The sequence below is a fragment of the Oncorhynchus keta genome, chromosome 11 (genome assembly GCF_023373465.1).
Source record: "Oncorhynchus keta strain PuntledgeMale-10-30-2019 chromosome 11, Oket_V2, whole genome shotgun sequence".
In the NCBI taxonomy this organism is placed as follows: Eukaryota; Metazoa; Chordata; class Actinopteri; order Salmoniformes; family Salmonidae; genus Oncorhynchus; species Oncorhynchus keta.
In genome coordinates, this window is record NC_068431.1 from 33,841,590 (window position 1) to 33,854,410 (window position 12,821).

General features: G+C 46.1%; 1 protein-coding gene across 12 annotated transcripts in view; it reads left to right on the forward strand.

The window, feature by feature from the left end:
* The window catches only part of LOC118390087 (autism susceptibility gene 2 protein-like), a 475,976-nt gene that overhangs the window by 317,816 nt on the left and 145,339 nt on the right, over positions 1–12,821 (forward strand). For all 12 annotated transcript variants that reach the window (XM_035780291.2, XM_035780294.2, XM_035780293.2 and 9 more), the window contains one exon: positions 2,716–2,745. In XM_035780291.2, coding sequence (XP_035636184.1) covers positions 2,716–2,745 — 30 coding nt within the window. The remainder of the gene's footprint in view (positions 1–2,715; positions 2,746–12,821) is intronic.

A 12,821-nucleotide genomic window follows, 5' to 3' on the forward strand; every position in this document is an offset into this window, starting at 1 on the left:
GTCTATCCAGTGACACTTCCACGTACCAGCCCTCCATTGGCAGCCCCCCGCACCAGGCTGTCTCTCCGTCTCAGCCCTACAGGTGCTCCCGCCTATCCAGCGCTGTCAGAGCCTTCCTCCTCTCCAGCGCTGCCAGAGTCTTCCGTCTGTTCAGAGCTGCCAGAGTCTCCCGTCTGTTCAGAGCTGCCAGAGTCTCCCGCCTGTCCAGAGCTGCCAGAGTCTCCCGCCTGTCCAGAGCTGCCAGAGTCTCCCGCCTGTCCAGAGCTGCCAGAGTCTCCCGCCTGTCCAGAGCTGCCAGAGTCTCCCGCCTGTCCAGAGCTGCCAGAGTCTCCCGCCTGTCCAGAGCTGCCAGAGTCTCTCATCTGTCCTGAGCCACTAGAGCCACCAGTCTGCAAGGAGCCGCCAGAGCCGCCAGTCTGCAAGGAGCCGCCAGAGCCGCCAGTCTGCAAGGAGCCGTCAGTCAGCCAGAAGCTATGTGAATCAGGCCTTCATGGTCGAATTGCTGCAATGAAACCACTACTAAAGAACAACAATAAGAAGAAGATACTTTCTTGGGCCACGATACATGAGCAATGGACATTAGAGCGGTGGAAACCTGTCCTTTGGTCTGATAAGTCCAAATTTGACGTTTTTAGATCCAACTGCCTTGTTTTTGTGAGAAGTAGAGCAGATGGTGGATTATCTCCACATATGTGGTTCCCACCGTGAAGCATGGAGTAGGAGGTTTGATGGTGTGGTGGTGATTTTCTGGTGACACTGTCCCCATCCAAGCTGACAGAGCTTGAGGGGATCTGCAGAGAAGAATGAGAAACTCTCCAAATACAGGTGTGCCAAGCTTGTAGCATCATACCCAAGAAGAGGCAGTAATCGCTGCCAAATGTGCTTCAACAACGCACTGAGTAAAGGGTCTGAATACTTATGTAAATGTGATATTTCTATGTTTTTTATTTGTAATAAATTTGCTACAATTTCTAAAAACCTGTTTTGCTTTGAAACCAAAATTGAACTTTTTGGCAACAATGCAAAACGTTATGTTTGGCGTAAAAGCAACACAGCTCATCACCCTGAACATACCATCTCCACTGTCAAACATGGTGGTGGCAGCATCATGGTTTGGGCCTGCTTTTCTTCAGCAGGGACAGGGAAGATGGTTCAAATTGATGGGAAGATGGATGGAGTCAAATACAGGACCATTCTGGAAGAAAACCTGATGGAGTCTGCAAAAGACCTGAGACTGGGACGGAGATTTGTCTTCCAACAAGACAATGATCCAAAACATAAAGCAAAATCTACAATGGAATGGTTCAAAAATAAACATATCCAGGTGTTAGAATGGCCAAGTCAAAGTCCAGACCTGAATCCAATCGAGAATCTGTGGAAAGAACTGAAAACTGCTGTTCACAAATGCTCTCCATCCAACCTCACTGAGCTCAAGCTGTTTTGCAAGGAGGAATGGGAAAAAAAAATCAGTCTCTCGATGTGCAAAACTGATAGAGACATACCCCAAGCGACTTACAGCTGTAATCGCAGCAAAAGGTGGCGCTACAAAGTATTAACTTAAGGGGGCTGAATAATTTTGCACGCCCAATTTTTCAGTTTTTGATTTGTTAAAAAAGTTTGAAATATCCAATAAATGTCGTTCCACTTCATGATTGTGTCCCACTTGTTGTTGATTCTTCACAAAAAAATACAGTTTTATATCTTTATGTTTGAAGCCTGAAATGTGGCAAAAGGTCGCAAAGTTCAAGGGGGCCGAATACTTTCGCAAGGCACTGTAACCCACTGTTCCTAGGTCGTCATTGTAAATAAGAATTTGTTCTTATCTGACTTGCCTAGTTAAATAAAGGTTAAACAAAATAATAATAAATACATCTACACTGGAGTTGCTTACCAAGACGACATTGAATGTTCCTGAGTGGCCTAGTTACGGTTTTTACTGAATTGACTTGGAAATCTATGGCAAGACTTGAAAATGACTGTCTAGTACTGATCAACAATCAAGATCTTGAAGAATTGTAAAAATAATAATGGGCAAATATTGCCCAATCCAGGTGCGCAAAGCTCTTAGACATCCCCAAAAAGGACAGCTGTAATGGCTGCCAAAGGTGCTTCTACAAAGTATTGACTCAGTGATGTGAATACTTGCGTAAATTAGATATTTCTATATTTCGTTTTCAATAAATTACCAAAAATGTCTAAAAACTTGTTTTCACTTTGTCTTTAAATGGGTAATGTGTATAGATCTGTTAATATATATTTTTAATTCCATTTGGAATTCAGGCTGTAACACAATCAAATGTAGAAAAAGTCAAGGTGTATGGATACTTGTTGAAGGCACTGTGTATATTTATATTCCAGACTCTGACATTGTTCATTATGATATTTCTTCATTTAAATATTTGTATTTTGGGGATTTGTATTTATTTTGTTGTGTTACTAGGTATTACTGCTCTGTTGGAGCTAGAAGCACAAGCATTTCACTGCACCTGCGTTAGCATCTGTAAATATATGTACACAACCAATAAAATTTGATTTTAATATGATGGAAATGCTCATCTGTACTCAGTTCTCCATTAAAGATCTGATAAAATGTGTCGTGTGACGAGGTAAATTTGATTCTGTACACTCACATTTAAATGAAAGCAAATGAATAGGAAGGCAAATGACAGGGTATATGCCTAGTTATTCTAACCATGTTTCTGTGTTCTCTTACAGTGTGACAGTGAGAGCGACCAGGAAGACAAGGTAAGACTCCATCTTAGTGTTTACCTTTCTCTATCAAGATATTCCTTTCTTCCTGCAATGCAGATCTTTTTCATGTATCTTTCATCAATGTGGTTTCAATGAGGATCAAATATTAGACTTTCTTTAAGTGTACATTTCTATTTAATTAGAATTAAACATCTAGTTAATAACTGTGAGAGGGGCCTAATTAGCTGCACATTAATTATAAATGACTAAATGATGTGCGAAATCTAAATTGAACTGTTATGGCTTTAGATTACAGTTAAGTGGAGCTGCTATGGCTGTGTGCATTTCCATTAGGGTTTATACAGTATTTTCTCAAATCGTTTCTCACAGAAGCATTGTGTTTACAAGACATAAACAATGTACTTCACTGTCTTCACCTGTAATATAAAAGTCAAATAATAGTATAAAAAGTGTAATTCTTTAGTTCATATACTTGAATTTTTCTAAATATTATTAGCCTCTCATCATATTGTATCGGAGTCTCTTATCTTAAACAGACTGCATTTTAATGTAACTTGGTCCAAAACCATGTGGCTCTGACTGGTCTGTATGCTGCAAAGTTGGACCTTTGCCAGTGGTCTCAACATATTCACAGATAGTAGTCTCAGATCCTTCTGAGCAGCCATATTTCCCAGGAACAGTAAACTTGCCACTGTAAATCCAGAAAAAGTGTGATGATTTAGAATACCGTTTGTTGTTTTGTTTAGTCGCTTCTGTAAATTGAGTCATTACTCAGTGCCGTCAATTCAAATTACCCTGCCGCCGTGGCAATTCCTTTTGTTTCAGCAACACGTCGTAGCCTGTAATTCCCTTAGTGGTTTTATTCATTCATCCCGGATCATGTTACAGTGGTGATGAACAGAGCTGAGCGCCACACTGTACCTTTCTGTCATTGATTAATTGTGTATTAAAATAACAGAGGAGTGAATGAGTAAATAGGGGGGCTCTGACTGCCACAGTTCTCCTCTGTTACGGAGTAATTGAAGCTCAAGCTCCTCAGCATCATCCTCGTTACCCTGTAGTCACCACAGTCACTATCTGTCCCTGCCAGGCATCAGCCTCGCTCTCTTTCTTTCTCTCTCTCTCTCTCTCTCTCTCTCTCTCTCTCTCTCTCTCTCTCTCTCTCTCTCTCTCTCTCTCTCTCTCTCTCTCTCTCACCAGCCACCACCAGGATCATTGGAATTCTGTGGATGTGTTCTACTTTAGAACACGGCTGTGGAGAGGAAGAGGGGGGAACAGTCGTTTTAAAGGGTTGAATGTATTCAGATGAGGACAAACGTGGCTTATTTCGTTTTCTTCAGAATCAGGAAATGGAAAAAGTGTTCCCAGGAGAAATCCCGTTCTGCCTGGTGTAGAGAGGCCTCTGCTGTGGTGACAGGAGCCACAGGGACTCTGATAAGAGACAGCTTTTTGCCTCTCTCTTATTGTGTGTGTGTGTGTGTGTGTGTGTGTGTGTGTGTGTGTGTGTGTGTGTGTGTGTGTGTGTGTGTGTGTGTGTGTGTGTGTGTGTGTGTGTGTGTGTGTGTGTGTGTGTGTGTGTGTGTGTGTGTGTGTGAGTAAGTGTGGTGGACGAGCGCGTGTGTTTGTTATTTTAATACATTCCGTCTCCAACGGACAGTCAACGCTGTCAGAAGACATGGATGTTCTCCTGGGTGCTCTTTACAAAGTGACCTGTTGGATGGGATTCCTCTAACATGACATGATAATGATGTGTTGGCTGACAGATAGAAGCCAGGGTCCTCACACACATATGCATGGACACACACACGCACACACACACACTTGTCCATTATTAGCCCAATTTATCGGTCATTCCCTTTCTTCTCTATGACAGTGTCTCACATGCAGAGTGCTTTTCGAGTTAAGACATTGATAGGGACAGGGTGTTCTCATCCTACTGTCGCTTTAATAGACAATATCACTATACCATGATTACTGTAACTGTTAGAATGTTAAAGAAGTGTCTGTGATTCTGTGTCTGGTCTTAAGCTGAAGGAGATGGTACACTGTCTATAGCACTGTCATGTCTCTTTGTCCCTGTGATCGTGACTGGTGGCACATCTCATTGTTGCCCAGAGTTTTCTTGAATGATATGTTCTGTCCTCTTTCATCAGGCAGAGTGGGATGGTCCATCTCGTCTCAGGGCCTGCACCTGGGGTCCGTCCAGGGACTGCCGGTGGTTGATGAATTGGTGTCGGTATATGGCAGGGATCATCAACTAGATTCAGCCGCGGGTCGACTTATTCTTGAGCGGATGGTTAGGAGGCCGGAAACACAATTAAAAATCATTTGTAGACTATAAATTGACCGCAAAAGCCCAAACAGATATGTTTAACTAAAACATAATAATTTCAAACCTTGCTTACAAGTGTAAACGATAATGTGTGTCTCTCTAATATGAGTGTGAATACTTGGGAACAGATTTCCTACATTTAAATCACTTGGAGCTGATCTCCTGGTGATTTTACAGTCTTTTACGTCCTACAATGAAAATAGCCCCCAATTTTTTTGTTGTTGAAATTATACATTTTTGGCTCAGAAAACTTGGGGGGTGAAATAAATCCACCCGCGGGCCAAATTCGCTCTGTGGTCCGCCAGTTGGGGAATCCTGGTATATCGGATACGAGTGAGAGAGAAAAAGCTCATCCCAATGAGTCTCTTCTCAAAGCTTTGGCCGGCCTGGATGTTCCAATCCTGGCTCTGGCCGCAAAGTGTGCTTGGCCCCGATTCCAGGTTCCATTCTGGAAAGCTAGTCAGTCATTGATTGTGTTCCGGCTCTCTTTCACTTCCCAGTCTAGGCAGCACGGGGGATCCAGGCTCGAATCTGATCCAGGATCAGGTGGTTCTTTTTATTATTGCTAACAGGTAGGACTGGGCTGTTCATTTGGAGCAGCTTGAGTCCCATTATTACAGCAGGATTACAGGCAGGAGTAGATGATAGGAGAGGAGTTGCAGAGAGAGAGAGGAGGAAGGATTCCATAGCCTAAAGGTGCCTTTGATGTGGGCCGCCAATATCCAATAACATTCCCCGTTTCATGGCACAGTTAACGCCAACAGGTTTTACGCCAACAGGTTTTTCACCATCTGAGAGCGTTTAAAGGCTGATGAGGCTAAAGTGAATATAAAATGGGTTCAGTCTTAAACTTTAATGTGCACGTGTTTATGTGCCCAGAACATCTTTCAGTGATTTAAAAAAAATATTCTGTGCTGCTCCTTGGGCGTGTGGATACAACGCATAGTTGCGCAAGCTTCAATTCCCTCAAATATATAGCTTTTATTTAAAAAAAAAATGCTTTTCATGAGAAATCTTTTGAAGCATTAGTTATAAGATGGAAATGACTGTTCCATGGAAATGACATAGTCACGAGCACCAGCCACTCTATCCAGACCAGACTAGCTAAATGCTTAAGTGGTTTTGCAGGTAAGTGGCACCTTAAACTGCCAGTCAAATTATTTGCAAAGATATCTGGTGGTGTTCGAGTGCTTTTTACTAGACTAGAGCGTCAGCCTCCAGCCCTGAGTGACTGAAGACTACTTAGGCCTTTTATGAAGATGGCGAGTCCTCTCTCTTATCATTCAACAGTATTTTTATTCCACCTGGCGCAGAGCCTCTTTACCTAGACTACACCTTCACTAAGTGTGTATTTATTCACCATCAGTCTATCAGCATTTGGCCACTAAGCAGTAAATGCCATTTTGAAAGCGGTTTGTGTCTTATTAACGACCTGGCATGGAAAAGTGGTGTAATTTGCCATAGTTGGCTCTTATTGGAGGCAAGGGGAGGCTGTAAGTGGGTGCTTTAGTGGAGCCGCCATGGAGAGGTCCTGTTTGTCCTTGACATCAAATAAAGATCTGAGCTAGTAATATATTTGCTGTTTCTCTTTTTTTATTGTATTGCAGTGTTTGCCCTCAGGCAATTACAGCAGAAGTGTCGACTTTCTCAATCATTCAACAAACAAACAGCTGTGTATATAAAACGTTTTATCTTCTCTCCTTCCCCCCCTACTGCTGGGGAGCTGGATGAGTAATAAAAAGCAGAGAGCGACTTGTCACTGTTAAAAGATTGTGCTTTGCCCCTCCAAAGGAAGAGTATAGTGTTTACAGGCTTGAGTGGGTGCTCGCTAGGCCGAGGCTGAGGCTGATTGCACTAGAGTAGCCTGTCAGCCCTTGATTTGTCATGTACTCTATCATCCTTGTCACTCCGCAGAGCGTTGTCATAGGTAACAAATTTGTACCCCCCCCCTAAACTCCCTCTCCCCCATCTCCCATATTTGTACCCAGTTCATGTAGGAAATTTGTATTTACTTTGGGGGAGTGTAATTTGTTCCTCATGGATAATATGACCCTTAGCGGAGTCGGATCATGGGTTAGTTGAAGTGATATTTTCCGGTAATGGTAGTCATACATCATGGCTGTCAGGCCGGGTTAGGAGGCGAGCACATTATAGCTCCATTTTAGCACTGCAGGCATCTGGGATTATTTTCCATAACCAAGTATGACATGACCGCTTTGCGGAGTGTATTACATTTTTACTAGATTTTTCTCCTCCCTCTACAACCTCTGTGACTTTTCCCCAGGACCATGGGGGAGGAGGGGGCTCAGAGCTGCCACTGTGATGGATACCCTGGAGTCCCAGCAGCCCCTGCCCAGGTGAACCAATGTCACAGACCTACACAGGTCCCCTCCATGCCACTATGGACAAATCCACGCTCCCTCCGAGACTGCCCACAGCTGCCTGCTCCCTAGACCACACACACACCCACACACACGCAACACACTAAGCAACACAGAGAAAAAGATAAAGGGAGCGAAGGAGAGGGAAAGAGCATGCTTTTTTTCAATAACAAAAAGCTATGAAATGAGTTACCATGGATGTGAGGAATATAAAAATGATTGTGTCTTGACATTTGTCCCTCTGAGCAATTTTCGCTTAAGACGGTGAATCAGAAAAGCAGCCCTGATAGATAGAGAACATTCAGACAGCAACACCCCTTCCTCCCTCCTTCCTCCCTCCTTCCTCCCTCCCTCCTTCCTCCCTCCTTCCTCCCTATTTTATCCAATCTTCACTTTCACGGACAGAAATTGTCCTCAGACATGGCAGAGAAGACAATGAAAACAGCGGTTAATGCAAACCATTGCTTTAGTCCCAGGCAAGGTCAGCAGTGTAAATGCCACCTCTTGCCATTGACGAATGGTCGCACCCCTGTCTGGTAATCAGCCAGGTCCCAGAGGTGGGCAAGCAGGCGGAGCTCATTAGCGCGGCTCCAATTAATATTAAGACCCTAGTCCTTTGCCGAGCGCTGCACTGACGGTAGGCCAGGGGCGAGGGGAGGAGAGGGGAGGGGGTTAGGTGGATGGATGGGGATGGACTGACGGTAGGCCAGGGGTGAGGGGAGGAGAGGGGAGGGGGTTAGGTGGATGGATGGGGATGGACTGACGGTAGGCCAGGGGCGAGGGGAGGATAGGGGAGGGGGTTAGGTGGATGGATGGGGATGGACTGACGGTAGGCCAGGGGCGAGGGGAGGAGAGGGGAGGGGGTTAGGTGGATGGATGGGGATGGACTGACGGTAGGCCAGGGGCGAGGGGAGGAGAGGGGAGGGGGTTAGGTGGATGGATGGGGATGGACTGACGGTAGGCCAGGGGCGAGGGGAGGAGTGGGGAGGGGGTTAGGTGGATGGATGGGGATGGACTGACGGTAGGCCAGGGGCGAGGGGAGGAGTGGGGAGGGGGTTAGGTGGATGGATGGGGATGGACTGACGGTAGGCCAGGGGCGAGGGGAGGAGAGGGGAGGGGGTTAGGTGGATGGATGGGGATAGACTGACGGTAGGCCAGGGGCGAGGGGAGGAGTGGGGAGGGGGTTAGGTGGATGGATGAGGATGGACTGACGGTAGGCCAGAGGGGAGGAGTGGGGAGGGGGTTAGGTGGATGGATGGGGATGGACTGACGGTAGGCCAGGGGCGAGGGGAGGAGAGGGGAGGGGGTTAGGTGGATGGATGGGGATGGACTGACGGTAGGACAGGGGCGAGGGAGGAGAGGGGAGGGGTTAGGTGGATGGATGGGGATGGACTGACGGTAGGCCAGGGGGAGGAGTGGGGAGGGGGTTAGGTGGATGGATGGGGATGGACTGACGGTAGGCCAGGGGCGAGGGGAGGAGAGGGGAGGGGGTTAGGTGGATGGATGGGGATGCACTGACGGTAGGCCAGGGGGAGGAGTGGGGAGGGGGTTAGGTGGATGGATGGGGATGGACTGACGGTAGGCCAGGGGCGAGGGGAGGAGAGGGGAGGGGGTTAGGTGGATGGATGGGGATGCACTGACGGTAGGCCAGGGGGAGGAGGAGGGGAGGGGGTTAGGTGGATGGATGGGGATGGACTGACGGTAGGCCAGGGGCGCGGGGAGGAGAGGGGAGGGGGTTAGGTGGATGGATGGGGATGGACTGACGGTAGGCCAGGGGTGGATGGAGGGGAGGAGAGGGGAGGGGGTTAGGTGGATGGATGGGGATGGACTGATGGTAGGCCAGGGGCCAGGGGGGAGGGGGGAGGATGGATGGGGATGGAGAGGGGGTTAGGGGTGGATGGATGGGGATGGACTGATGGTGGGGATGGCTGATGGTAGGCCAGGGGAGGAGAGGGGAGGGGGGGGTTAGGTGGATGGATGGGGATGGACTGACGGTAGGCCAGGGACGAGGGGAGGAGAGGAGAGGGGGTTAGGTGGATGGATGGGGATGGACTGACGGTAGGCCAGGGGCGAGGGGAGGAGAGGAGAGGGGGTTAGGTGGATGGATGGGAATGGACTGACGCTGGCTGGTTGACGGATAGCCAGGTCAGCATGCTCTCTCTCTCCACACAGTCCCAGCAGGCAGACACACACCCGCTGTACATAATGACTAAGCAGAGCATTGGGCCATGAGAGGGAAGGTCAGCATGCCCTTAGGAGAGTGTTACCCTTCTCCCACTGACAGGTTGATAATTAAACACAACCAGTGTAGTCTATTTTATTAACTAGTTGCATGGTGATGACATGAGGCTAAATATCAGAGCAGTAAAAATGTTTTTTTCGCAATTGATTTTCCTTGTAGGGATATGGCCCATTTTAGTAGTTAATATAACACTAGCATGTAAGGGTATTTTTATGTTCACTTTGCATTCCAGTATATTGTGGGCAGCTTCTATGACCCTGGACAGATCTGTGTGACACTGGGGTGGTAGCTGTTTTGAATCTCTAGCCATTGTGCGCCCTGGTAAAAAGTAGTGCGCTATAATAGGGTGCCATTTTAGACACAGGCCGAGTCCCCAGTCTCTAGTTCCTAGTCTCTAGTCTTCTCCCCCATTTTAGACACAGGCCGAGTCCCCAGTCTCTAGTTCCTAGTCACTAGTCTTCTCCCCCATTTTAGACACAGGCCGAGTCCCCAGTCTCTAGTTCCTAGTCACTAGTCTTCTCCCCCATTTTAGACACAGGCCGAGTCCCCAGTCTCTAGTTCCTAGTCACTAGTCTTCTCCCCCATTTTAGACACAGGCCGAGTTCCCAGTCTCTAGTTCCTAGTCACTAGTCTTCTCCCCCATTTTAGACACAGGCCGAGTCCTCAGTCTCTAGTTCCTAGTCACTAGTCTTCTCCCCCATTTTAGACACAGGCCGAGTCCCCAGTCTCTAGTTCCTAGTCACTAGTCTTCTCCCCCATTTTAGACACAGGCCGAGTCCTCAGTCTCTAGTTCCTAGTCACTAGTCTTCTCCCCCATTTTAGGCACAGGCCGAGTCCCCAGTCTCTAGTTCCTAGTCACTAGTCTTCTCCCCCATTTTAGACACAGGCCGAGTCCCCCGTCTCTAGTTCCTAGTCACTAGTCTTCTCCCCCATTTTAGACACAGGCCGAGTTCCCAGTCTCTAGTTCCTAGTCACTAGTCTTCTCCCCCAGAAGGCATATCCTCATTCTGTCATTCTGTCACAGCACATCTCCCTGTGCTAACACTCAACATCTAGATGGGGACAATTATCAACATGTCAGTAATGTCCACTCAGCAGCAGCACCCATGCCATACACCCCAAGCACTTACACTACAGATCTAGTAAATACATAGTGATAAAAGTGACAACCCCTGATCACTTGTTGTAAAGGTTAGAGACAAAGATTGCCATAGGCGGGAAGTGTTGTTGTTGTTGTGTGTTGTTGTTGATAGTGATTTTGCAATGCCCAAGCTGATTTCTCAGATTCCATTACCAAACAACCAATGTCTCTCCTCTCCTCTCTTCATTAGAATGCTACGTCGAAAACAGATTTATTTTAACACCCAAATGTGCATTATATTATATTTCTTTGCTACACTTATGAAATGATCCACTTGTGCCTTTGATAGTTGTGAATGTCCAGTTTGGGTGTCGAAAAATTGCCTATGTAAGAGGTTGACTGCAGCCTGGCTATGTGATATTATACAAGGCCAGTGTTAGCTCCAGAGCCTTTGACCTCACCATTCATTTATTCCCAACAATAAAAGGTGATAATGTACACGTTTGAATAGGGACAAGGTTGCCAAGTCCTTGAAATTGAATGAAGGGAGAACACTCGGTAGTGTATGTTTCAGTGGCAACGTTTCAATTCCCATTGCAGAGGGAGAACAGGCAATGGAAAATAATTCAATCAGCAACAAAAACCAGAAGTACACCATTTGAATGAGATAGTCTCTCCTGTGGAAAGAAAAGCCATTTCCATATTTCCTGACCTGGAAAAGAAAAACATCCCTGGCAAATGATGGATATATATCACCACTTTAATGGGATCTGCTGCATGCAGGAAGGCTTTGCTATGGAAACAAAACCCTAAGACCAGAAAAATGGAACATGGATGTATAAATGTACACATTGTGGTAGATATTTTCCACAGCTCAAATGCTACTGTACACATGTTGAGTATAAGCCTTCATAAACAAGATATTGGTTAGGACTTTTCTATTGCAAATTATTTTACATAGATGAATGTTTTGGCTATTTACAGTAAATGTCTACTCTCTGTCCTCAGTTCTGATCTTAATTATTTTATTAGCACCAACACGAATGTTATTAAATCAAATCAAATTGTATAATTAATATGATTCACCAATTAGAAAACAACTTTCTATTATAACCCCCTACAGTGGCATTGATTAGACATACAGTAGGACTCTTGTAACAACAAACATAGGGAGCAGCTAAGATAATCTGATTGTATCCCAAATGGCACCCTTTTCCCTTTGTAGTGCTCTACAGTTGACCAGATATATTTGGTTGGATCAAGACTAGGCCGTGGGCCGTGTCCTCCTCAGGTGTCTATCCTCATCTTTATCCTCATCTATATTTATGACAGAGCGTTGTCTGTTACCAGCCTTTAAAAATGCATGTACTCAGACCTTGGGTTCAAACCACAGTCTCTGGAAACCCACTCTTTAGGAAAAAACACTATTGTTGTAATGCAGGACTCTTTCCATGGAGCCCATCTTCATCTGTCTGTCTGTCTGTCTGTCTGTCTGTCTGTCTGTCTGTCTGTCTGTCCGTCCATCTGTCTCTCTCTCTCCATCCCTCTCCGTGCCCTCTCTCTCCCTGCCTGCTGAGAGTGATTTCTTAGACACTCCAAGGTTAAACTTTCTCTGTGTGTGCGGAGGATGTCAGTCAAGGCCCTGCTCACCTACGCAAAAGCCCCCTGGCGACCGGCCATTTACTCGCACACAAACCTCTACCTCTGCCAACTCATTGCCCTTTTGTCAAGCCAACGATTCCTGCAGGTGCTCACTTTAGAATTGACTGCCTTTTTTCTCTCCCTTCATCCCTCTAAAGATCAACCTCGCCTTACCTACAAAAAGTGGCTCTATCCAGTGGCGGCCTGACCATTCGGGCACTTATTTGACATTTTTCAAATAAATATATCTTATATAATTCATAGATTAGGTTTTAAAGTTCTTTAAAAGTGTACGTTTTACTGTTTAAAAAATATATTGTTCAAAACAAGCTGTTCAGTTCCTTACTACTCTGCCAGCAGCATCTCCGGGTGCTTGGCTTGCCACCCAGTGCTTGAATTGCATTACCAGTTATTACGCTGAGGGAGTACCAT